General features: G+C 47.6%; 12 protein-coding genes across 12 annotated transcripts; 4 read left to right on the forward strand and 8 right to left on the reverse strand.

Annotated features, from left to right (window-relative positions):
• Nucleotides 1-99: 99 nt before the first annotated feature.
• V1513DRAFT_451839 (centrosome microtubule-binding domain of Cep57-domain-containing protein) lies at nt 100-3,446 on the forward strand. Its single transcript, XM_066899030.1, has 6 exons — nt 100-733; nt 792-1,308; nt 1,366-1,955; nt 2,004-2,282; nt 2,342-2,736; nt 2,804-3,446. Exons 1-6 carry the CDS (start codon nt 392-394, stop codon nt 3,003-3,005), a joined length of 2,325 nt encoding a protein of 774 aa, XP_066751353.1. The 5' UTR covers nt 100-391; the 3' UTR covers nt 3,006-3,446.
• Nucleotides 3,208-6,278, reverse strand: V1513DRAFT_451842 (uncharacterized protein). The gene is made up of 2 exons (XM_066899031.1): nt 5,680-6,278; nt 3,208-5,625 (listed from the first exon to the last, which is right to left on the reverse strand). Exons 1-2 carry the CDS (start codon nt 5,864-5,866, stop codon nt 3,626-3,628), a joined length of 2,187 nt encoding a protein of 728 aa, XP_066751354.1. The 5' UTR covers nt 5,867-6,278; the 3' UTR covers nt 3,208-3,625.
• Nucleotides 5,891-6,232, reverse strand: V1513DRAFT_384456 (uncharacterized protein; the record flags this gene model as incomplete). The annotated part of the gene is made up of 1 exon (XM_066895168.1): nt 5,891-6,232. One exon carries the CDS (start codon nt 6,230-6,232, stop codon nt 5,891-5,893), a length of 342 nt encoding a protein of 113 aa, XP_066751355.1.
• Nucleotides 6,279-6,398: 120 nt separating the features above from the next.
• Nucleotides 6,399-7,607, forward strand: V1513DRAFT_451844 (CDK-activating kinase assembly factor MAT1-domain-containing protein). Its single transcript, XM_066899032.1, has 2 exons — nt 6,399-6,480; nt 6,538-7,607. The coding sequence occupies exons 1-2, from the start codon at nt 6,453-6,455 to the stop codon at nt 7,509-7,511; spliced, it is 1,002 nt and encodes a 333-aa protein (XP_066751356.1). The 5' UTR covers nt 6,399-6,452; the 3' UTR covers nt 7,512-7,607.
• On the reverse strand, nt 7,559-8,390 carry V1513DRAFT_451845 (uncharacterized protein). Its single transcript, XM_066899033.1, has 2 exons — nt 7,865-8,390; nt 7,559-7,807 (listed from the first exon to the last, which is right to left on the reverse strand). Exons 1-2 carry the CDS (start codon nt 8,291-8,293, stop codon nt 7,598-7,600), a joined length of 639 nt encoding a protein of 212 aa, XP_066751357.1. The 5' UTR covers nt 8,294-8,390; the 3' UTR covers nt 7,559-7,597.
• Nucleotides 8,391-8,554: 164 nt separating this feature from the next.
• Nucleotides 8,555-10,008, forward strand: V1513DRAFT_433636 (uncharacterized protein; the record flags this gene model as incomplete). Its single annotated transcript, XM_066896446.1, has 2 exons — nt 8,555-8,610; nt 8,667-10,008. 2 exons carry the CDS (start codon nt 8,555-8,557, stop codon nt 10,006-10,008), a joined length of 1,398 nt encoding a protein of 465 aa, XP_066751358.1.
• V1513DRAFT_451852 (Translin) lies at nt 9,994-11,069 on the reverse strand. The gene is made up of 5 exons (XM_066899034.1): nt 10,895-11,069; nt 10,656-10,832; nt 10,565-10,601; nt 10,394-10,508; nt 9,994-10,348 (listed from the first exon to the last, which is right to left on the reverse strand). The coding sequence occupies exons 1-5, from the start codon at nt 11,041-11,043 to the stop codon at nt 10,035-10,037; spliced, it is 792 nt and encodes a 263-aa protein (XP_066751359.1). The 5' UTR covers nt 11,044-11,069; the 3' UTR covers nt 9,994-10,034.
• Nucleotides 11,070-12,347: 1,278 nt separating this feature from the next.
• On the forward strand, nt 12,348-12,838 carry V1513DRAFT_451857 (uncharacterized protein). The gene has a single exon (XM_066899035.1). It carries the CDS (start codon nt 12,454-12,456, stop codon nt 12,718-12,720), a length of 267 nt encoding a protein of 88 aa, XP_066751360.1. The 5' UTR covers nt 12,348-12,453; the 3' UTR covers nt 12,721-12,838.
• Nucleotides 12,839-13,661: 823 nt separating this feature from the next.
• On the reverse strand, nt 13,662-15,534 carry V1513DRAFT_384479 (pyruvate kinase; the record flags this gene model as incomplete). The annotated part of the gene is made up of 3 exons (XM_066895169.1): nt 13,662-15,049; nt 15,331-15,375; nt 15,426-15,534. 3 exons carry the CDS (start codon nt 15,532-15,534, stop codon nt 13,662-13,664), a joined length of 1,542 nt encoding a protein of 513 aa, XP_066751361.1.
• Nucleotides 15,535-15,747: 213 nt separating this feature from the next.
• V1513DRAFT_451861 (tRNA synthetases class II-domain-containing protein) lies at nt 15,748-18,480 on the reverse strand. Its single transcript, XM_066899036.1, has 3 exons — nt 18,260-18,480; nt 17,219-18,195; nt 15,748-17,171 (listed from the first exon to the last, which is right to left on the reverse strand). Exons 1-3 carry the CDS (start codon nt 18,408-18,410, stop codon nt 16,200-16,202), a joined length of 2,100 nt encoding a protein of 699 aa, XP_066751362.1. The 5' UTR covers nt 18,411-18,480; the 3' UTR covers nt 15,748-16,199.
• A 28-nt stretch (nt 18,481-18,508) lies between these two features.
• On the reverse strand, nt 18,509-20,476 carry V1513DRAFT_405014 (P-loop containing nucleoside triphosphate hydrolase protein). Its single transcript, XM_066895598.1, has 2 exons — nt 20,294-20,476; nt 18,509-20,248 (listed from the first exon to the last, which is right to left on the reverse strand). The coding sequence occupies exons 1-2, from the start codon at nt 20,304-20,306 to the stop codon at nt 18,663-18,665; spliced, it is 1,599 nt and encodes a 532-aa protein (XP_066751363.1). The 5' UTR covers nt 20,307-20,476; the 3' UTR covers nt 18,509-18,662.
• Nucleotides 20,477-20,575: 99 nt separating this feature from the next.
• On the reverse strand, nt 20,576-21,898 carry V1513DRAFT_451866 (peptidase family M28-domain-containing protein). The gene has a single exon (XM_066899037.1). It carries the CDS (start codon nt 21,861-21,863, stop codon nt 20,706-20,708), a length of 1,158 nt encoding a protein of 385 aa, XP_066751364.1. The 5' UTR covers nt 21,864-21,898; the 3' UTR covers nt 20,576-20,705.
• Nucleotides 21,899-22,847: the final 949 nt, after the last annotated feature.

Genomic DNA, 22,847 nt, shown 5'->3' on the forward strand with positions numbered 1-22,847 from the left:
GGCAAACTTGGTCAATGTAATGTGCTACCAAAAGTAATAAATGATCTGTAAACAAGTAATCGGTCGCGCGTTCCCGTTGTTATGGAAACCACAAGCCACATCAACAACGCCAACGCCAACGCAAATTCCTGGAATCGTGCCTCCTGACAGCCCCTTACACCCACCCAACTTGCGCAACGCATCATTATATAGAACCACCAACACCGCTCTCTAATTCTGCGCTTACTAAGGGCACTACTAACGGCGTAGACTTTCGCTTACTTTGGTTTTATTCCATTAGGTGAGCAACTGCCCTGAAGCTATGAATCCGACATTTTCCTTGTTTGGAGTCTGAGTTGGCGTCTCTTTCGTTTTTCTGTTCTAATTACATTAATTTTAGTGCTTTAATGGAATGCCCAGTATGTCGTCAAGTTTAAGCATGTTTTCAATTGAGAGCAACTCTGCTGAACGGGACCGCGCGTCACTAGAAAAAAGTCTATCGCGTGAATTGGAACAATCCGGCATGAATTTTGGACATAATAATGATGATGGGGAAAGCTCATCTGACGAGCAGTTTATGGGCGGAATGTCGTCCCTATTGCTACGTGACCAGGACCTAGATGAGGGAATCAGTGCCGCGGGTGATGAACTAGATGCCGCGCTAAATGAGTTAGATGGTGCGGTGTCAACGACGTCTTCCTCTATTGTTGAAAGTATTGAGTTGGGACGTGGTCTACCAACCGGATCGCCGGAAGTACTGAAGTTTGAGTATGAGAAGCTATTCTACTGTTTCTGACATGAGACTTCTGTAGGAGCCATTATTTTCGACAACCGCGCGGAAGACGTCTCAAAGAACCAGTCCCAGTGAAATGCATCGACATATATCCACAACATCGTTTTCACCTGTACAACCTAAGCAGCAAACTACTCGCCGCGCATATTCCCAGTCTACGCCAAAGCGCGCCACTTCGCTCGAGGTTATCACTGAGCGTTCTCTGTCCGACTTGAATCGACCTCGGAGTCCCGCCGAAAGTCGATTTGGAAACAAAAGAATATCTGCAGCAAAAATTCCAACTTCGTTCAAGAATACTCAGGACCTTTTAATGTCACTGGGGATGAATACCGAAGAGAACGACAAAAAGCTCGCCTCAGCACGCCAGGATTACGAGACGGTGGCGTCAGCACACGAGTCGGGAGATGATCCGAGCATCAGGCTACCAGATATTACTGGGATATCCTCTCTGATATCTAACGGTGACACCAAAATGAGCTTTGGAAAGTTCAAGCACAAAAATATTGGGTCTATTCCTATTTCCGATGATGATCAAGGTATACGTCACCTTTGATCTGTCAGAATCGAATAGCTAGCTAACGATTTCAATATAGCTATTTTAAGCGCCTTGCGTACAATGCAAGAACGTATACAGAAGTTAGAGACAAAAAACGCGTCATACAGAACAGCAGTTATGAGCTTAGAATCAGAGCTGCGACAGGCCCGAAAGCAACATGAGCTTGCCACCTCAAAAGCCAAGTACTTAGAGCAGCAGTTGGAGCAGCGGCGACGTGAAACTGTCGGCAGTATTACACCGGCCGATAAGCAGAAGATACAGAAAGCATTAGAGAAGGAACGACAGAGTTGGCACGAGAAACAGTCAATTTTAAAACTTCGCATTGAATCTCTAGAACGTGAATTGTCTCTTCAAAACATGCGACACCGACGGGTAGAGGATGAACGCAATGAGACCGTCAAGTCATTAGCTGAAGCTCTGGAAGAAATTGACAGGTTAAAGGAGGTGAACAATAATCTGAAGTCTCAGCTGAGACGAGGAACTCAAACCAATGACGCGAAAATTGAGAAGCTCTCCACCAAGCAACGACTACTAAGAGAGGCCAGGAATTTGAAGAAATCTAAGGCCTTGAATACTTATGATGTAGACGAAGAAGACTTTGGCGTACCTGTGGAAACTAATGATGAGGTAATGCCCCATAAATTTGAAATTTGGCATTTTAATTAACCTGAATAGACGGTTGGCCTGGAACCTGTATCAAAGACTACAACGAGGAGAGAGTCAATTGCTCGAAATAAGTCGACCCGAGTCACACGAAAGAAACCGTCCAAAGTGCAATCATCCAAACTGCGGAGCACTTCGTCTTCTCGGCATAAGCCCAACAAGGAACGAATTGAAGAGAGTGAATCTGAAGATGTGGACGACGACGACTTGAGCTCAAGTGATGTGTCTTATGCAGACGATGTGAGCGATGTAGAAAGTGCTTATAGCGATGCCTCCTCTGTCACCGAACAGGTATAATTTTCACCGTGATGACAAATTTCGGTCGTTCAGCGAACTAACTGAGGATGCAGGTCTCTCGACCACATCGCAAGCATCAAACTAAAGGAAAGAGGCATTCAACTGGCGAAGCGAGAAGCCGCAATGCTAAGCCAGAGGTTCAGGCGCGTACTGTCTATGTTGACGACATACCGCGGCCCAATGTCAATATGCGGAAAGCTATGGATAGTATTTCTCAACACGATCCAGCTCTCTGTACTGTGTGCTCGCGGAGGCGATACAGGAAGTACCAGCTCAATAACAAGGAACAGCCATTGTGGCAGTATGCAACAGCAACGGCTCCTCAGGATCAGCCAGAACATCGAGAGCACTGGGAGGAGGAGAATACAATTCGCCCATCTATGCGTCCAGAGAATGCAGTTACTACAGTGTTGAGTCAGTTGGAAGATGAGTTCAGGCATCTGAAGTTGTAAGTTAACATTTCCCATATTACCGGTTAAATTCGTAGCCAGAGAATTAACAAATGTTGGACTTAGTCAATATCAATCTCATGTTGACAAATACGAGCATCTGGATCCAGCGGTAAGCAAGCGCAAGCGGAAAGCTCTCGTCACCAGACTGAAGGAAATTATTGAGGAGTTGGAAACTAAGGCAGATCAGATCTATGCCCTCTATGATGTGCTAGAATCCACTGGAATGGGACCGCGTCCATGGTTGGGAGGGGAGATGTCTGCATAAGTGTGCGGAGATAGACGAAGGAAATATTTTAACACCAGGTTAGAAACAAGTTGCCTCACGCGATAATTAATTCATATATACACGTCAATTAGTTTATAGGGGCGAGCTCTTGGTTTTGGAAGGCAACTCTGGCTCTAAATAGTTGATGAATACTTTTTTGAAGTCTGCGGAGTGAGAATTTATTGAGAGGTTGGAAGATGGTCAAGTAATCAGGTTGTTCGTCATTTGCATTACTATATCATTTTTGTGTAATTTAACTTCGGTAATATTAAAGGGTCCCAAGCATGATTGACTTGTAAGCTGTGAAACGAGCAAGCCACCGTTGGAAAATTAAGACGTCGAATTCCGTCGGAAATCGGTCGACAGGGTGGCAGGCTAGATTGCAGCTCATATCTTTCTTGGAACTTAAGCTATGCCAATAAACTTCTATCAAGACAGAGGGCAATGGCTTCACATATTTCAGACCATTGGAAATCGCGATTTTGATAAAATCACGAAAGGTCGCAATAATGCTCAAAGTTCCGACATTTCTCAAGGAACAGCAGATCCCGGCAATCAACAGTGATCATGACTTTATGATTATCGTACAAACTCTTTCTATTACACTTTCATTCTTCATTTTAGTTCGAACGTGCACGACCTGATAACCTTGCATTTTTAAATCGGCTTATTTTTGCTACTTCGCCATTTTCATCCAATGGCACGAAATCCATTTCTGAGACTTTGAGTGAATATCCACCTTGTTTGTCAATCAGTTTCTGTCGCATGTGATGGTAAGCGACGGCGATCTCTTGTCTGTGTATTTCCGGATCGAGCGTCATATCGTCGTCGATATCGTCTTCGACATCATCAGTTGTGTGTTCCGGCATGATTTTGGTAGAGACCGGTTGTGGTTGCATTGTTGTTGATGGCGGCCTTGCGTCCGTATTCGTTGTTCGCCCTTTCTTGAACAGTGATTGTTTTTTCCTCCCGTCTGACGGTGTGCTTTGGTCAAACGGTCTCTCGACGATTGTCTCCGATAATAAAGGTAATTTGGAGCCTTCATCTACCTCTGCCTTCAACTCATCCTCCAATTGCATATGCGATGGAACAGCGTGATTGGGACTAATGTTTTCCCGTATAAGGGCCTCGATATCAACTAGCTCCGATAATTGTGACGATGTGGCGTTGCCTGATCGATTTTTAGGAATCGGTCGCCCGATGATGAAAGGGTTCGATTTGTTGCCTGCTCTGCGACTTGGCTGTGGTGGACGTTGCCGGGACCCCGGCTTAATTGATGGAATTGGAGGTGGTGGCTCGCGTTCCTTTATGACATCAAACGGTGCATTTCCGTTGAACTTGTCTGGCTCTGGAATCGGACGGTCCTTCTCGATTGTGCTGTTGGTCGATCCCGCCCTACTACTTATGGAAGACTGATGTTTGGCTGAATTAGGTCGGACCGGTCTACGATCCAGTATTTGTCTTTCAAAAATATCGCTATGCACTTCAGTTGATCCACGAGATTGCTTCATGGCTTGTACTGCATTTTCAACACCGGAAACATTTTGCCTGTTTAATTTAAACCGTGAAACTTTCTTTGGTTTTGGCTCATCATCATGCTCAGGCTTAAGCTCTTCTGACGCAATTTTGCCGTGATCGCTACGAGACGACAGGCCCGATGACGTTGACACCAACGCGCTCGGCAGCTTCGACTGGAAGTGCTGCACTGCGACTTTCCCAGAAAATCTGACCTGCTTGCTCCCGGTATTTCCATTGGGAAATTCACACTCAAGGCTCGTTTCGGAAAACGTAGTAGGTTGTGGTTCAAGGGTAGGTGTAGGCCGAATGCATTCGGAGACATTTCCATTTGCATCCTTTGTCGCAGGCGGCGATAAGGAGCCGTAAAGTACAGGTGTATCGAGTCCACGTGGCAAGTACGGAAAAAACGTACCTCTGGTCCTACCGTACTGATCTTCATCTTCCTCATCGTCATCATTGTCGTCGTCATCGAATGATTCGGAGTGATCGTCGTCATCATCATCGTTTCCAGCTAACGTCCATGATAACTGCCCGTCTGTAATTTCAAGATCCAGGATATCTTCGGCGTCCTCCTCCTGTTGTAGGTCAATTTCTTGGGCTATTCGTTCGATCTCGAAAAGGTCACTGGATATACCAGAGGGCTTTACTTGGCGACGAGGGTTCAAGGACGATGATGACGACTGTGTTTGCTCAGTAAATGTTGGTTGAGAAGGCATTGGCACTGTGCTTGTAGGAATAGAGTCTATTATGTGAAGAGATGATTCCGATAGGGACGACGCGGCTGATTGCTTCGCGGATAGAGCTTCTTTTAGCTCTTCGACCGGTGGATCGTCTGAATCTTTCTTCGCCGTCTTCAAAATAGATTTTGGCTGCGGCAGAATCTTCTCCTGGGAAGCTCGTGAGGGTACAATGACAGAGGGTGGCTGAGTCTCGAGATCCGAAATATCTTCAATACGATCATTTCTCCCTATCGGCGATGTCTGACTTATACTTCCTAGGCTGGGCGTTGACGGGCCAGGTTCAAATTGCTTCATGATTGCGTTTAGTTTCTCCTCCGCAAATTGCTCCAGCCCGGTTGTCGTCTGAGGTTTGACGCTGGATTCTGCCGAACGATTCGTCAGCTGGCCTAGCACAGAAGACTACAGGTATAGCTCACCAATAATATTACCACCTTCGTCTAATTCCTCGCGAATTTCCATCATTGGCAACCCGGATTCATCATCGACGATCAACTGATCCGGTTTACCAATAACTTCCAAAGCCATCAGCTTGCGCTCCAGATTGGCAATCTGAGCCTCGCCCTTGGCAATTGATTCGCGCAAATCTGAAAAAAAACACCCCATTAGAATAGCCTTATGTACAGACAATCAATCCATACATTCCACTCGTCTACCTGCCATTTGTGACGCATGGTACGCCGAATGCTCAATAATGTATCCATCACCCACAGCTGTATAAATCTCGTTCGTGTGCACCACCTGCGCTTTCACCAAGGCTCTAGGTCCAATCCGCACAATGGTCTCACGTGTCAGTGCCCGATTACACGTCTCTAATGTGTCCTGCAGAGCAACATAGTTCCGTTCATCAGCTTCGATCTGTTCGACTCCTTTCCGAAGTGCTGCGATAGATGACTGCAACTGTGCCGCATATGGAGAGAAGATTCCAGATGTCGTCGACGACTCCGCTTCGGACGGCGTCTGAGTTGCCATTCCTATACGCTAAGTATCCGTTGGTATCGACTAGCGCAGCAGAGTCGGATTACCTTCTGGTTCGTAAATATATGCTTGAACTGGTGTCAAGAAATACTGGGTTAGGGCTTGGATGTCCCAACGTCCACACTCTGGCTTCATAGTAGATCAGCATTAGTCATCGGACTTTAAATCAATTGACTACGTTACCAGTAGCCAATTTCTCGCATAACTGATAGCAATGGATGGAGTTTCACGAGTTGAGGATGGTGAGTACTAATGGCACTTTGATCTATGGCTTACTGTGGAAGCTGACTGATAGCTAGAGGTTTGTCCAATCTGCAAGCTGGACACGTACATGAATCCTTCAATGCGATTCCTGATCAACACGGAATGCTACCACAAAATGTGCGAGTCATGTGTTGACAGAATATACTCGCAGGGACCGGCTCCATGCCCCTATCCGAATTGTGGCAAGACGTTGCGCAAGAACAGGTTCAAGCGGCAGGTGTTTTCTGATGTGGCAGTTGAACGGGAAGTGGATGTGCGGAAGCGAGTGGCAAAGGTGTTCAATCGGCGACGAGAGGAGTTTGCGTCATTAAAGGATTATAATGATTATTTGGAGGAAGTTGAGATGGCAATTTTCAATCTGGTTAATAAGGTTGATGTGGAAGCCACAGAGGCGAGGCTAGAAGCATACGAGGCAGCGAATGCGCAGGCAATCGCCGCCAATGCGAGCCTACAAACTCAGGAAGCAGAAATCGCAGAACATCTGCGGAATTTGAGTGAAGAGCGGCGGCGACAACAGCGGACAATAGCATTGGAGGAGTCATTGACTGCGCAAGAACTGAAGCGTGAAGTTGAGAGGAAAGTTATTAAAGAACTGGCGAATGCGAAAGAAGGCGAAGCGGAAAACGCTGTTCGGAAGGCGGTCGCGGCAGCACAGAAAACAATGCAACTCAAGAAATCATCTGCTAGACGCAGTGGCAGAGATACGCCGACAGTGTCGTTTGAAGATGCTGCATTGTTGATGATCAACACTAAGTTAGCGACGCCGGATACTCGCGACGATTTGCCATATGATCCTCTTGAACGAGAGGAGTACACAAATGATTTCTACACCGTGAGGGATCATTACTACGATCCATTCTTGGATAATATCGAGAATAGTCCGCATGCAAAGGCAGCTGGATTTGGAGTTAAGAGTGTGTATGAGCAAGTATTGTTTGAGGCGTTTATGGGACTTGGATGTTTTATAGAGCATGAAAAAGTACGCCACAGTGGTGTCGTTGCAACATAGGGAGTAGCGCATATTTTAACTATATGTCACCATATTTTATGGAGTTAGGCGTTGTCTTGTTGGAAAAATACATTGGCTAGTTGAAGTTACACATCATCATAGTTTACCCGAATGTCCGAAGTATCAACTATTCTGCAGCCGGAATCGATCTTGGCGACCTCGCCTTGCGTCGGCTCTCGTGGATGATGCGGTGTGCCGTAGTAACTTTTATAAATCGCATTGGCCTGGCGTCTAATCTCTGTGTCCAGCGTACTATTGCCGCCAGACATTTTATATCCCAGTCCATACAGCAATTTCTACAAATTGAACGTCAGATATGTCAAGGGGCCGCTACATTATAACTAACGGCTTACCACTTGAGTCTTGAGACACGTGTTGTACCGCTCCTTTGCCAAACTACACACGTTTTCCTGCCGCTTAATATCCTCCGGCATGCGTCCGTCTCTCCAATTAACAGGCAAATCCAAACACTCATCAATCACATGCTGGAACTCCTCGCAGTTCGCGTCAGCAGCCCTGTGCATGTATTTCCGCCGCTCCTCGCGCGATATTGGATGCAACCTGAAATTTCGAAGCGATACTAATCGTTCGGCCATCTCCTTGGTCAGTCCGATAGTGACTGAAGACTCGAGAACAGCTTTCCGGCGGAGCGAAGGCGTGTTGGCTGCATAAAAGGCAATCAATTCTGGATCCTGGATAACTTCCTTGTAGTCGGGTTCGCTTGATTTGAGGACTGGCTTGCTCTGTCGAGCTAACGACGGAAAATAAGCCGCTAATCCCATGTTAAGCAGCAAATCCTTAAGAGATATCAAGTTGGGATATACGGAAGCTAGAATAATGTACAGTTTTGTATTTTCGCCGAGACTGTCAGTATATTTCTTTTTATTGTTTTAAAAAAAACCCGACCACAAGGTGTAGTTTCACCTAACCCGCACTACTCTCGGTATCTGCACATGATAGTCAACACACACCTCACAGATCCCGACTCCAACCATCGAATATTTGTCCACTTACCGGTCTCAACATTCGACCTTCACGACAATATGTCCGCACCAACAGATCGTGTAGCGCGAATAGCATCTCGTGTTCGTGGCGCAGGGTATGGTCGTTATTATAGATGTTTACCACAGGAATTGCATGACACTGATTCAGTAGGACGCGTAATATTTCAACTTCGTCATTCGCGATTTCAGTGCCTAGAGTACGCACGCCCAAGTCCGGCAATAGGAAGAAATCGCTACAGAGTGCACGACGGAGCAAGACCCCGGGATCGAGAGGGACAGCGTCGGATAGGAAGACCGATCCAGCCGCGGTACAGGTAGCAAGTACTTCTGTCTCGGCAGATGCTTCGGCGGTGCGGAGTAGTGGGCAAGTTACAGTTTTTGCACGGACGCCACAGTATGCGAAGCGATCTATGCCTCTGAGGAGGATGCCTGATAGTACAGGTGGAAAGAGTAACAAATCAAGACAGCCGAAGACAACCCCGAGGGGGAACACTGGGACTTCTCCACCACAGTTAGACTTTGAGCGTGAAGACGAAATGATTGAGCACGAGTACGAACAGGAGCTGGAGGACGAAGAAATTGCTAATCAGAAGGGCAAGTCGTTGTCAGAAGCAACTCGGAAAGACCCTTCATTTAGGGCCACAGAGGAAGAAGACATAACAAAAGAGGATACAGTTCACGAGAATAGTCCAAAAGACCGCGAAGTGTATGCCGCTTACGACTCGGACACAGATCCAGTATACGAAGCAACCAAGCCCGGTCAGTCCAAATCTGCACATTCGACAAAGCGGAAAGCATCACGTCCAACATCAGCCGGCGCTGCGAAAAGGAAGAAACAGACTACCGATGCCGACGCTGTGGCTGGCATAGATGACACGCAATACGTGCGCATCATGACACATAGACTTCCATCAACAGGCGGCAGTCGCGGTGTGCCAGTACTGTCTGACGTAGATGTCGTATCGCAGGTTATTTCGGAACAGATTTCGTCGTCGGTGAATACACAGTCGAAAATATTTCGACGCAAAGTTCTGGAAGCGTACGCTGAAGAGCTTGAGATTCGGTTTTCGGAAATGTGCGACGCCGTCAATGCGCAAGGAGTATTAGCCCGCGCCACAAGAAAGGCGAGGCGAAATGTAATGGAATTGAGAGATCAGTTGTTAGCTCTTCGAAAAGAACGACGAGATATTGCGGATGAAGTTGTCAGTATTCGAGCAGCACACATGAAAGGGAGCATGGAGGCAAAAGCGGAGAACTTGGTCAAGGAAGTATTGGATGCTGTCTCTGGCGTGAAATCTCGGGGGGCAGATATACCTGCCATTGGAGCGGAGGAGGATGCTCCTGGTGACGGGCATTCTGAACCGCGCATAGGAATTATTGCAGAGCTACAGAAAGTGGTGCCCTTAGTTTGCGGCCACGCCGGAATCTTGGGACGATTACGAGAATTCAATATCATGTTAGAACAGAAGGAAGAGGAGTTAGCGGTGTTATAATCTTGTATGTATTGTAGAATACTGCACTATATCCTTGCATTATCATCGTCGCCTGGGATCCAGCCTTCCGGCAATTCACTCCCTCTGACAATCAGCGAGTATACGGCTCTCTCGACCTTGTCGACCGAGTTGTACAACGTATTCAATTTTTTCACAAACTCTGCGGATGACGAATGTGAAGAACTGTTCACTCGCAAGCCCGAAAATCCTATCCTCAACGTCCGTAGGAGCTGACATATCTGCTTTGCGATGGTCGACACTTCGACTACACCCGACGCGGTAACTTCATATAGATTTGTAATTGCGAACCGCATGAGTTCGCCAGTTGTGTCAAGAAGACCTTAGGCAGTTAGTATTTGATGATGCATTGGAAAATCGAGCATACCTAGGATATAGTCTGAGTAAGTGACCAAAAATTCATGTCCAATTAATTTCTGCACCTCTTCATGCGAAAGGATCCATCGTTCCATCAGGTATTCTCGAAACAACAATGCCTCGATCTAGCCGGCACACATTAATACCATATCCCAGCATCCCAGACAGCGAACGTTCTTACATATTCCTGTATAGCCCCCGATATTTGTCGCTGATATCTACAAGAAGTCAGCACTACTCCTTCAAAGGAGTGAAGACCTTAGATTACTTACCGCCATGCACCTGCACCTTGGAAATCGTCCTTGACAGCGCCAAATGCATCTTTTATCGTCCGCTCCAGTCCACAAATATCGCTAGCGATTTTGGATTCTAGCTTGATCCCCGCCTTGTTCACATCATCACGTTGGATTTCAGCATCGGCATACTTCACCCGTTGAAGTGCAAATATACTGTTTCCACACAACGTTAGTCATGGAATTTCAGAGTTCATACCGTAGTCATGAATTCCAACATTTTCTTGCTAGCGGCAGTGATATCTCGCGAAGCTTTTATAACGCGATCCCTCGCGTCGTGGTGCGCGTCCAGCGCAGCACCAAAGGACGAGAACAGAGCTGTAACTGTCTCCCGGTCGATTGTGGCAACTGAGACTGACATCGACATTGATAGTTGCGTCAAAGGTCAAACTATGCCGCACTCGGCCGCTAGTCATGGCTTGCATATCAAAATCCTTGTGCGGCTTGCACGGTCAGTCCCGGCGGGCGACCTTATTTCCTTCATACTCTCACGACTTAGGTAACTTACCTCTTAATCGACTTTTTATTCGTACGAATATTCGTGTCCAGCCCTAAAATTTTAGCAGGTGGTACATGTAGGCACACAAAAGTCGTCGCAGTAAATATAAGTCGCGGTGCGACTGGTAGCGACCAAGAAGTGTCTTGCACATACGCACCTTTATGTGAACTCGTGAAGCTGACCAGAGGTACTGTGAATTAGTTACTGAGTCTTTAGCGTGTATATCATCTCGCCACTGCTCTACCGCATCCTATATACTCTTTCCCTGAGAATGCCACGGAATCCCGAGAAAAGCACGAAAGATGTTGTCGCCGATCTCGATCTCCACTCATTTGGAGATACACGGGGTGTTCTCGTCAGTACAATGAACGATATCCCAGGTTATCGAGTCGTACGTGTAATCAGCACTGTCTACGGGCTCACCGTCCGCTCTCGGAATGCATAGCCGACATTGGGGCCGGCTTCAAATCGTTGATTGGCGGCGAGGTGGGAATCTTTACGAAAATGTTATATGACAGCCGGAATGCAGCCGTCGACAGGATGGTTGGCGAGTGCTTGGCGAAAGGAGGAAACGCTATTATTGCCATGAGATTCGAGAGCGGAGAAATGGAAGGCAGGTTTGCTGAAGTATGTGCATATGGTTCCGCCTGCATCATTGAGAAGATCAATTGATAGATTCTAAGCAAAATTTGGATGTGGAAGTATACGAATGTCTATTAGTATTAGTTTATCAGAACAAATGTTATTACAGCCACCATAGTTTCGAAGTATACTGCGAAGCTAAATGTTGGGCTTCAACATGACGGCAATCAGCTGTAACTATCTTTCACGAAGTGCACGTAATAACTCTATAGTTCGATACAGTTTCCCTTGTTCGTCGTCCAATGCTAGCAGAGAGAAGACCAATCGCCGGCTTAATCTCCACTCCGGTGAAGGCTGCTCGATATAACGCGCTGCCCATCGATAGCGTAAACAGAAACAAAAGCACAAATTATACAAAAACACTCAGCCACCTTCCATTGCTGCGTTTCTTACCTTTTTACTCTATCACTTGTAACCCACTCACCTACCCTTCAGTTCAAACCATTTGTAGCTCCATTTCTATTGGATTGGTACTAGAAAGGACTCGGCAAGATACGCCGCTGACTTCAGATCTGCACAGCTGCTGTTGGAAGGACAGGAAAGCTATCGATTAATTTAAGGACTTCAAGAGCCCGGAGTTCATTGGCATTTAGTACTCCGTGTTTCAGCGGTAGCCTTAAACTCGATCGTACGAAAATGACAGAGGTATTTATTGACTCAACGTTTGGCACTAACAAGCATGGATGTTATGACCTTGTCTCTCCACCTCTATCCTACTTGCTACTAGATACACGTGGTGTCCAGGAGGAAGGCAAGAGGGAATTTAGGCTGACAGCGTGGCTGCGGTCGACCGCACTACGAGCTATGGCCAACTGCACCATCTCTTCAATTATGGAAACGGCCGTCACGGTCAAATGGATACGACTGTATTTTACATTGCAGCTGTCAACTGGACTCGAATAATGGACAGGTTTTGTCGTTCTTTCCTTGTTAATTAACTGTAGATATACTTTCCAGTGAAGTCGTCACGAAAAGACCGAAACCATTTGACGGTTAGTGGCACAATCACTGAACTGAAAATTTAAATGCCCTAAGATAGGAAGCTAAAAACTTATCGTCGACATATGATCTACTTCCGACGATACAGTTATTTTGTTTTATCTACTTAAGATCAGGATTGGACGACACTGAACACTACCACGATATGCCGTTATCGCAGTAGCAAACGCTATTTAATACGCATTATTACCGTGGATAGCGTATTGGCACACCATGACGACCAAATACTACCGTACACGTAAACTGGATAAATAATAGTTTTTATTCTAATAATGTAATATATCTTCGCTCTGGGTTGCTATTTCGAAAAATAAATAGGATGGTCTAGTTAGTGATTCCTTCGCATGGTTGATCCGCTAGGTTGCCGATCATTTTATAACTTATTATATCTTCATCCCACACTCCCAACACATCAAAATCAATGCTGTACACTTGATTACAAAGACTAGCTACTATCAAGGAGAGTGGACGATGTGCATGGGTGATGATTGTTACCTGAGTCCTGAGAGTAGGCAGGATATAAGGTCACCGGCACGTAACCTTGGTTTTCATCTACAAGGCTCAACGAGAAATAGTTGTATGTTTAGATCGTCCATGAAGCACCTCGCACTACCAGTAGTGCGAGGTGTTTACTCGATTCACGTAATATCCAAGAAACAGCACAAAATCCTGCGAATACATACCGCCACGCGGTAAGAAATCGCTGTACACATCATAAACCACAAAATCTATAAGCATATAAACACCTCAACAACCGGGCACAACTAGTCATCCTAGCGATCGACGCTATATATGATTACCGACTATGACCCAATTGCAGAGCTATCTCGCACCGCCTTGACCGTCTAGACGCACTCCAGAACACGGAGGGTGTTGGTGTGGCCAAGACCTCCCGTCCATCCCTGGATAGCAATAACGACTTCGCCGCGGCCGAGAATGCCGAGCTCGACAGCCTGGTCCATACCCCACTTAAGGCGCTCCTCGACGTCTTCGGACCACTTTCCCGAGTCCGACTTCTTCGGTACATCATAGAGGAATGGGTAGACACCACGATACAAGTGCGAATATCGCGCGGCGACAGGGTTACGCGTGACCATGAGAATGGGACATGTCGGGCGGTACTTGGAACAAAGACGCGCAGTAGTACCGGAAGTGGAGAGGACTATGATAGCCTTGGCCTGCTGCTCGAACGAGGCGGACACAGCAGCCACAGCAATGGTCTCGACAGTGTCGGTCGGGCGCGGGGTGAGATATCGGAGGTCGTTGAAGAGAGGCGGGTAGCAGATGGCCATCTCAGCGAGTAGACAAGTTTCGTGCATCATTGCGACGGCCTCGACGGGGTAATTGCCCTTCGCGGTCTCGCCAGATAACATGACGCAGTCAGCACCATCCAAAACGGCATTACCGACATCGGACACCTCAGCACGGGTAGGACGGGGGTTGTAGGTCATGCTGTCGAGCATCTGAGTCGCGCAAATGACAGGCTTGCCCGCAAGGTTGCATTTCGCGATCATCATCTTCTGAGCAATAAAGACCTCGCTCGCAGGAATCTCAATACCGAGATCACCACGGGCAACCATGACACCATCAGTCTCCTTGAGAATGTCATCGAAGTTGTTGAGACCTTGCTGGTTCTCGATCTTGGCAATGATCTGGATTTGCTTGCCCTCCTCACCCAGCACCTCACGGATGGCAGTAATATCGGAGCCCTGGCGGATGAAAGAAGCAAAGACCATGTGGACCTTGTTCTTGACGCCAAACCGCAAATCCGCCTTGTCCTTCTCAGAAAGAGGAGGGAGATCAACGTCAGTTTGTGGAAGGTTGACGCCTTTGCGTGAGGAGATCTTGCCATCGTTGAGACACACCACCTTGAGGTTGCTATCATCGACGATCTCGAGGACCTTGAAAGATAGAACACCGTCGTCAACAAAGATAATACGGCCGGGGGAGATGACTTTGGTGATGTTCTTGTAGTCGAGATACATGATTTTGCTGTCGCACTTGTCCATATACTCCTCGTTGGTCGTGATGATCATCTCTTCGCCAGCGAAGATGGGGATATCAGTATCGCCAACCGTGCTACCGGTGCGGATCTCGGGGCCCTTCGTGTCCAGCGCGATGGCGAGAGGTCGACCAGGTTGAATGCGCTCAGCCTCGCGAGCATTGTCGATGACGCTCTGGTGATACGAGTGTGAGCCATGGGAGAAGTTCATCCGTACGACATTGAGACCAGCTGGTCATGATTAGCTTATGGTGAATAAAGTACAATCTAGTAATAGAATTTGCGCAGTATATAAAATAGTTGTGGTCTGGAGAGAAAAAAAAAGGCTCTGTGGCCAACCTGTGTTGCAGCGTATGAGACGCGTGGAAACATCTGACCGTTGATTGGGGGCCGCCGAAGCCACGCAAAAAAATTGATCGATGGGAACCAGCAAGCGTCGTCGGGGCAACCACAAAATCGAGCGCGCCACTCGACACAGAAACGGCAATAAAACAAGCAAGAATTAAGCTTACCGGATCGGAGTAAATTCATCTTCTCAGGACTATTAGTTTTGGGACCTGCGGAGTGTCAGTTATGGCTCCATGAGGCTGAGTAGCAATAAGCGTACCAATGGTGCCGATAATGCCGGTGCGGCGGTAGTTACGGGCTGGCGCGTTGGTGGCATCAAGACGCGAGAGCCACTCAATGGTGGACGAGGCCTCGTTATTGAAAAGCATGTTGGCTGTACCGTGAAGGACGCAGAGTGGTTAAAGGGGGAGGGGGCAAAGAGTAAAGAGGGTGGGGGGGAGAAGTAGAAAGGCGAGCAGAGGTGAACGCAGGATTTATTGCAACGACGCCGAAGCATTCAAACGATAGATAGTGCTCACACGGCAGGTGCGCTTGCGACGCATATGAGCAGTGATAAGACACATACGCTGCATTCGATTTTACGTAAGTGTGCACAGGCATTATAGATTGTACACAAGTCAGCTCAACATTTTCCTAGACTTTTATTTTGATATGATGTCCAATTCAAAGCTCAATGCAACACGGTCATGAACATTTCGTATATGCCAATCCAATTGCTGTCTTGATTATTATTATACCATGCCACTGAGCAGTACTGGCGCCGTGCTAACATGTGCGGCCAGTCTGCAATGTGCAGTAACTGTTGAGTCGTGATGGGACCCAAATTATGCCGGTCCATTGATTATCCGGCAGACACACCAGAATAAGTAGTCCGACCAATGAATGGGTGACCAGCTGACAGGCCCATTAGCCACTTTCCCAACGATTGCACGCCCTATAATAGGACAATGATAGTGGTGCGAGCTTTACAAAAGAGACGTGTCGCGTACTCACTACTAATATCGTCTATTTACAATCTATGTACATCAATATATCACTTCTTCAGCTGAACATGATAAACGCCCAGCTGCGAGTCAGTAACCCGGCTTGGACTACCCACCAGCGGATCCGCGCCTGTCTGTGTCTTCGGGAACGCAATTACATCCCGAATAGAGTCCGAGCCGTTCAACATCGCGCACAATCGGTCAAATCCCAGTGCGAGCCCTGCGTGCGGTGGGCACGCCATCGTCAGCGCGTTCAGCAGATGCGCGAACGGGTTATCCGGCTCTATCTCGCCAGCCTCGACATGCGTGCGGATCCCGGGGACTTTCAGGATGCGCGACAACACGAGCCGCTGAAGCGAAGAGTCATGAATACGTGTGCTGCCCCCTCCTACTTCAACCCCATTCACAACTATATCATAGTGTTGCCCAAATATCGTCCGCACATCAACCCATGACGACTCCTCCTCCACGGCATCCAACACCTCCGGCAGCGAATCAATGCTCGGCATCGTGAACGGGTGGTGGGTCGCCACGACTCTGCTGTAATCAAATTCGACACATCCGTTCACAACTCGGCCCGTCTCGGTCGGCGTGAACAGTGGGAAGTCGATGACCCACAATGGCGCAAGATCCTTCTCCGAGAAGTTCATCGTCTCCTGCATGATCTGCAAGCGCTGTCGTCCCAACGGAGTCGGATTCTCAAACGGCATTTGTTGTCGTGTGCAACAATAGACAACGTCGCCATCCCTGATGTCAAATTTCTTCATAATCTCGCTGGCAGTAGCTTCTAGATCAGACACCAATTTCAAATCAAACTTTGCGACGCATCGGTCCAGCCATTTGGACGGTTCTTCCTTCGACAGTCTGATCCTGTGAGACAGTGGGGTGCGCAATGTCGGACTGCCGTCTGGGGCGGATACTGCTGCTGGGAACTTCGAGTTCTCGGGGCGGAACACAAGAATTTCAAATACTGGATAGTCCGGATTTGCCGTCGAAGTGGCAAACTCGCTGAGATCGTAAATCTACGTTATTAGTATATGCACACTGGCAGCTTCAAACAAGTATATACCTCCATATTGCTTCTCAAGTCAGGCTTGTCAATGCCGTACCGGCTCATAGCCTCAATGTACCGGAGTCGCTTAAATGGATGCCGCAATTCAACGCCCTTGATCTCCTTCCACAAACGCACCAAAATCGATTCCACGATGTCTTGCACATCTGATGCCTTCACAAAGGACATCTCCAGATCTACCTGGGTAAACTCGGGCTGCCTATCCTTTCGCAAATCCTCGTCCCGGAAACACTTCGCAAACTGGTAATATCGGTGCACGCCAGACGCCATCAGCAATTGCTTGTATTGCTGAGGACTCTGAGGCAATGCGTACATCTTTCCTGCCTCCGTCCTGGAGGGCACTAAAAACTCCCGCGCTCCTTCCGGCGTTGAGCGGAATAGCAACGGTGTTTCGACTTCGGTAAACCCGTGGCCTTCAAACACATTCCGTATCAAAGTCGCGACTTTACTTCTCATGGCCAGTGCTCGCTGCAACCGAAACGAGCGAAGTTGGAGATACCGATATTTCGGATCCCAATCTTTCGCGCCTCGCATCTGCGAAACCAGATCCTCGGCTTGATTCATCGTTGTGATTCGGTCCACCACAATTTCCAGTCGCCATGGAACATTTCCCTTTGCACTGCACACATATCCCTCCACACAGACGCATGTCTCCTGTTTCATCCGGCGCAATAACGCACCACCTGGAGAGTCAATATCCGCCGACCTTGCAGTCAAATCCTCAAACAACTGAATCGTAGCAACGTCCTCATCCGACGCCTGATGCTTCTCGTTCTCTATTTGCTCAGCGGTACGATACAAGAATTGGACATCCCGCAAATTGGCAAACGCCCTTGTCCGTGACACTTTCCGAGGCGGGGAGTCAATCCAGCCGTGTAACACTACTTTGGGTGCCGGACCTTGTTGCAGTTGCATTTGAAATCTCGCATCCCGGTATAACTGCCATATTGTGTGCGTTGCTTTGGGAAAGTCGACTATTGTCAGGCAACAAACGAATTAGCTACTGAGAAAATCAAAGAAAGCCGGAGGAGCACTTACAGCGCTCCTTTAATTTCGCTATTTCATCCCGGCGCGCCGTCTGCGCGATTCCTGCTGACGGATTATGCGAGTACGACCGCCCGTATTGAATTACTCTATAGGATATGCGCAACCGCTTAAGTAGGTGCAGCGGACTCGGCTGGAGACGCATTGTTGATTATAAACGTGCGTATTCTGACAAGCAGAAAAAATCCGGCGATACGCCGCACGGGGTGTGCCGGGTTCACACGAACGTTGCGTCGGACAGTCTGTACTTTTACATGTGTTTTATATTATTCTCAACTTTTAGTAGTAACATTGTACACTACATTTGCAACTCGAACCGAGTTCCCAATTTCAATGCATTTCAATCAAACCATACATGAAGACCATACAAAACTTTTATTTCCCATCCTTGCCTTTACTACTCAAGAATCTCCTCATCAACCTGATCTCCCGGACTCCACAATCCGTCCAAACTAAACTCTTGAGCCCATTCCCGCACGATCTCCTTCTGCTCGACATTCTTCCCTGCGCGATTCTTCAAAATATTGACACCACCAATATCAGTTTTCGGCAACTCAATAGGCGGAAGACTGTACCGCTGAATTCGTCCATCTCGCCAATCATTCACCACCGCCATCGCCGCAGCCTGTAAATTCGGGATGCCGCCCTTTCCAATTCGACCCCGTTTGCGCGCCACATGCACGAGAAAGTCCGTTGTCTTGTCGAGCTTGCCCGTGTTCGCGTCAATGCGTGGCAGCAGCGCTGGGAGATCGTACACGATTTTCATTGAGTCAAAGAGCTCTGGCACGGATTCAAGTCGCTGCAGAAGTAAACTCACCGCCGGGATCGCATCCGTCATTTGCTTAGGAGGAAGTGCGCCTAGAAGAAGTAATTGCGCCTCGTCGTCCACGGAGGATTCCTGTGACATGGATTCGGATGGGAAAACAATGCCGGGAGAATCGAGAAGCTTGAGTTTGTTGTCGATCTTCACTTCCCGGAGTGAGGTCGTAACACCGGCTTCAGCGCCGACGGGACAGGCCTCTCGGCGCCCACCGAGGCGGGACGTGAGTGCGTTGATGATGGACGATTTGCCAACGTTGGGGTATCCGACGATGCCGACGACGATCGAACGCTTCAAGTCTGACTTGTTCGCGTAGGCTTTGAGAGCATGCAGTAGGGTCGTGGCAGTGCTCTGTAACGTGACGCTCTTGCGGTTGAGTTGCTGGGCGTTGGGAGCTGATGAAGAAGCTCGAACGCTGATTGTGGGGAAAAAGTTTTTAAGATAGGCTTCCCATGCTTTTTGGATGTGAGCGGGAACGAGATCAATCTTGTTGAGAACAAAGATCAATCGTTTATCAAGCGAACTTAGGATAGCCTTCTCGATCCGCTGCGACCGCGTGCCTTCTGGGTCGCGGGCATCGAGAACGTAGAGTACGACATCGGACGAATCAACAACTGTCTTGAAGATCTTGTCGTAAGATTTGCGAGAGGTCTCGGATCCCGAAGACTCGCCAGCTCCGACTGCGAATCCAGACCACTCAGCTTCGTCTTCGTCTTCGTCCTCGCCGTTCTCGTCAGTCATTTCCTCATCGTCATCCTCCGCATCTTCGAAACCCCTGGCCGCTCTCCGAGCGTATTCCAACAGCGCGTTCATCTCGCCCCCTTCTTCAATCTCCTCATTCTCCCTCTCGTCTTCATCCAACAACATCTCATCCTCAATATTCTCCTCCCGGCCTACAACTGTAGCCTTCTCCTTTGCCTCCCGCCGCCGTCTCTCACGTTCCTCCCTCGCAACTTCTTTCTCCTTCGCTAACTCTTCTATGATCTTATTCTTATATGGAAAACTGTTTGGAATCTGCTTCAGATCTATCCGTCCGCTTTGTTTCGCTCGACTCTTCCAGGTAATGTCTTTCTTGGCGAGCTTCTTCTGCTTCTTCCTTGTTGCGGCCGCTTTTTTCTTGATACCCTCACGCATCTTGGTAGACGTGCGCTTGCTCGTCGGTTCTACGAGCGTTAGCTAGGAGTAACTTTAACTGCAACTTGACATACTTCTAATCCTCATAGTTCAGCACGAATTCAAATTTGTAGCAAATTTGTTTAATGTAAAAGCACCGGTCAGACAGATTCAATGCTGGTGACTACAAGAGAAATGTTGCTGCAGACGGGTGTGAATATCTCAAAATACCGGTGGTCCAGCTGCTCAGAAAATGTTTGTAGTAGCCTTAGAAAAAAGTTTGATAATCCGCATATGGGTTAGGGGCTACAGCCGGAAAAAGTGCTGCAAACCTAACCCTCAGGTCAAACAGCAGCTTGTGGCATGCTTTTTAAGGGTAGAATTGAAATCAACTACTATATAAGAATTAACTCCAACAAAAATACAATAATTTTCCATCAGTGATTCCTATGCATACTAATGCAAATCTATAACCATTCTAAAATTAGTCATACAAGGACGAAACATTTACAAAAAATCACCCAGACCGAGATAACCTGCAACCCATCCCGTTACAAACACGGCCCAGTCATGTACTGCTTCTGAGCTAAGATGTGCACCGTCATCTTTCATCGTATGCCATACCTTCGGGAACGGAATAGGAATGACATGCATAATGGGGACGCCGCGTCTGAGGAAAGGCATATGATCGTCATCGATAAATACAGTCTTCATAACGTTATGTGCCCGTATAAATGGCTTTTGTCCCTTCGTCTTCGCAAGGCCAGCATTTCGGGCTCTTGTTTCGGTTTCCGCTAATTCACGACATGCCCATGACGTTATTTCGAAGAAGCACGGAACAGATGGAGATCCCGCGCCTAACAGATCCAGCAGCACAAACAGATCAATGTCCTGCAACGTCGACATTCGTCCAAATTGCGACGATTTCTTTTCTGATTCCCATAAATTAGCCAAATGCCGTGCACCATACAGCGAATCCATGTCGGACCACTCAACCAAAGCTTCCTCGCCGTCCATAAACATGATCTGCAATCCCGTGTCGTCTGACACCGCATCAATGTCGGACTTCCACCGCGCAAGGATGTGTGGAGTCAGTGACTCGGCTAGGTACATCAATATTGCACAAGGCACGGCTGAGTCAGTCGCGCCAATAAATCCAAATGGTGAGATCTTGGAATCGTAGTGCGCAACTAGGGTCAGATACCGGCTTGGTATATCGTCGCTTCCTGGTGGCGTAAGTCGAAAAATCAGATTTGTAAAATTTAAAACGCCCATAACTCCACCGTATTCTGGCACAGTTGCCGTAAAAGCATCGGTGAGAGCGGTCCAGTTGGAAAGTCCGTCGAAATGTGACATGATATGATCTCGAACGATCGTCGCATTATCCGATCCTGGAGATCTAGGAATTAACATTGGTGTGAGAAGCGCAACGGTGTCGCCATTACTTCGTTCATCGGCAGCGTCCGGTGAGCTCTGTGCACTGAGATTGCTAGTGGTGGTCGTATAGTAATCAGGACTGAGCGCTGGAAACGGAGGGTGCGATTTGATAAGTGACGATAGCTGAGATTCAGTTAACTGTGTCCTTTGACTTGGGAGGCATGAGACTAATGCGGATAATGCTACCAGCTTCAATAGGCCGGGAATAATTGGCGGTCGGCATTTCATTTTTATTGCTTTCTCTATTACACTGTTTGTGGCAGTTGAAGAATTGCGTAATCAGGGGTTCAGCTATGTTCATCGTACCGTTGGAGCACGATGGGGCGAAGGTTTGGCATGGTTACATACAAACTCATATATTACATAACATTTGTTGTACATGTCGCTTATCGACGCGTATCAGGATGGTGAAATAACTGAAATTACTTATTGGTTTAAAGGTAAAAGCTTTGGTGGCTAATTTCTAGTTGCCCTGGAGTTAGGTATTTTATTATTTTGATAAGCCAAAGTCTGCAGGCGAAGAAGAATTTCAACAGATATGACATTACGGCCTGGATACGGATAGTGCATTGTTTAGACAGCTCCTCAACACGATTTTGTCGAGATTAGTGATGATATTTTGGCCCTGTCAAGTACTTTCAAAGGAGATGAGGAGCTGAAATATGTTCTCGGGAAGCATTAAATTGTTAATTGAAAATCTACGGTGCACAGGGATATTGTTTAAACAGCGACTGTCGGATGTAATATAGGTTCAGCGACAATTGCTAAATTTGAATAGCCATGCCATAAGTTAATTACAGTGCAACAAGATAATGTGTAGAGCCGCACTATTCCACTCCGCCCGTCAACTTATATCATGGAGAAGAGATCGACAACGATCAATGCCTTGTTGCCGTATGAAAGTTGCGCGCTGCTGCCATGAGTCGTCGGCGGACTTCCAGCGAGCCTCCGTGATCGGACCAATCTGGTAATGTTCTCGAACGAAGTCCGTCACGGAGGAGTTGAAGTGCAAGTACACATCCGAGATTATCATCTTCCAGGGTGCCTCTGGAGAGTCCAAAGTAGTTAAAGCACTCTTCGCTCCCGCCGAGGGCCCATTGGGAAAATCGGGCGAACGTCGGCATGGACCTCAAGAAGTTTTCGTTAAGATTACCCACAAGCAAGACGACGTCTTGTTTAGCGCCAGCTCTCAATCTGCTTTCCTTTTTTTTT

This window comes from Lipomyces chichibuensis, assembly GCF_038497645.1.
Source record: "Lipomyces chichibuensis strain CBS 12929 unplaced genomic scaffold V1513scaffold_43, whole genome shotgun sequence".
NCBI lineage: Eukaryota > Fungi > Ascomycota > Lipomycetes > Lipomycetales > Lipomycetaceae > Lipomyces > Lipomyces chichibuensis.

What these genes read in the sequence shown, in the direction of transcription:
- V1513DRAFT_451839 (XM_066899030.1), top strand. Translation starts at nt 392, where the DNA reads ATGCCCAGTATGTCGTCAAGTTTAAGCATGTTTTCAATTGAGAGCAAC. An exon ending in CTGTGGAAACTAATGATGAG is followed by an intron (nt 1,956 to 2,003) that starts GTAATGCCCCAT and finishes TAACCTGAATAG; the next exon opens with ACGGTTGGCCTGGAACCTGT. An exon ending in CCTCCTCTGTCACCGAACAG is followed by an intron (nt 2,283 to 2,341) that starts GTATAATTTTCA and finishes CTGAGGATGCAG; the next exon opens with GTCTCTCGACCACATCGCAA.
- V1513DRAFT_451842 (XM_066899031.1), bottom strand. Translation starts at nt 5,866, where the DNA reads ATGGGGTGTTTTTTTTCAGATTTGCGCGAATCAATTGCCAAGGGCGAG. An exon ending in CGAAGGTGGTAATATTATTG is followed by an intron (nt 5,626 to 5,679) that starts GTGAGCTATACC and finishes ATCGTTCGGCAG; the next exon opens with AATCCAGCGTCAAACCTCAG.
- V1513DRAFT_451844 (XM_066899032.1), top strand. Translation starts at nt 6,453, where the DNA reads ATGGATGGAGTTTCACGAGTTGAGGATG. An exon ending in AGTTTCACGAGTTGAGGATG is followed by an intron (nt 6,481 to 6,537) that starts GTGAGTACTAAT and finishes ACTGATAGCTAG; the next exon opens with AGGTTTGTCCAATCTGCAAG.
- V1513DRAFT_451845 (XM_066899033.1), bottom strand. Translation starts at nt 8,293, where the DNA reads ATGGGATTAGCGGCTTATTTTCCGTCGTTAGCTCGACAGAGCAAGCCA. An exon ending in CGTGTCTCAAGACTCAAGTG is followed by an intron (nt 7,808 to 7,864) that starts GTAAGCCGTTAG and finishes TTCAATTTGTAG; the next exon opens with AAATTGCTGTATGGACTGGG.
- V1513DRAFT_451852 (XM_066899034.1), bottom strand. Translation starts at nt 11,043, where the DNA reads ATGTCGATGTCAGTCTCAGTTGCCACAATCGACCGGGAGACAGTTACA. An exon ending in ACTGCCGCTAGCAAGAAAAT is followed by an intron (nt 10,833 to 10,894) that starts GTTGGAATTCAT and finishes GTGTGGAAACAG; the next exon opens with TATATTTGCACTTCAACGGG. An exon ending in CGGGGGCTATACAGGAATAT is followed by an intron (nt 10,509 to 10,564) that starts GTAAGAACGTTC and finishes TGTGCCGGCTAG; the next exon opens with ATCGAGGCATTGTTGTTTCG.
- V1513DRAFT_451857 (XM_066899035.1), top strand. Translation starts at nt 12,454, where the DNA reads ATGACAGAGGTATTTATTGACTCAACGTTTGGCACTAACAAGCATGGA.
- V1513DRAFT_451861 (XM_066899036.1), bottom strand. Translation starts at nt 18,410, where the DNA reads ATGCGTCTCCAGCCGAGTCCGCTGCACCTACTTAAGCGGTTGCGCATA. An exon ending in AGCGAAATTAAAGGAGCGCT is followed by an intron (nt 18,196 to 18,259) that starts GTAAGTGCTCCT and finishes GCCTGACAATAG; the next exon opens with TCGACTTTCCCAAAGCAACG. An exon ending in ACTTGAGAAGCAATATGGAG is followed by an intron (nt 17,172 to 17,218) that starts GTATATACTTGT and finishes CTAATAACGTAG; the next exon opens with ATTTACGATCTCAGCGAGTT.
- V1513DRAFT_451866 (XM_066899037.1), bottom strand. Translation starts at nt 21,863, where the DNA reads ATGAAATGCCGACCGCCAATTATTCCCGGCCTATTGAAGCTGGTAGCA.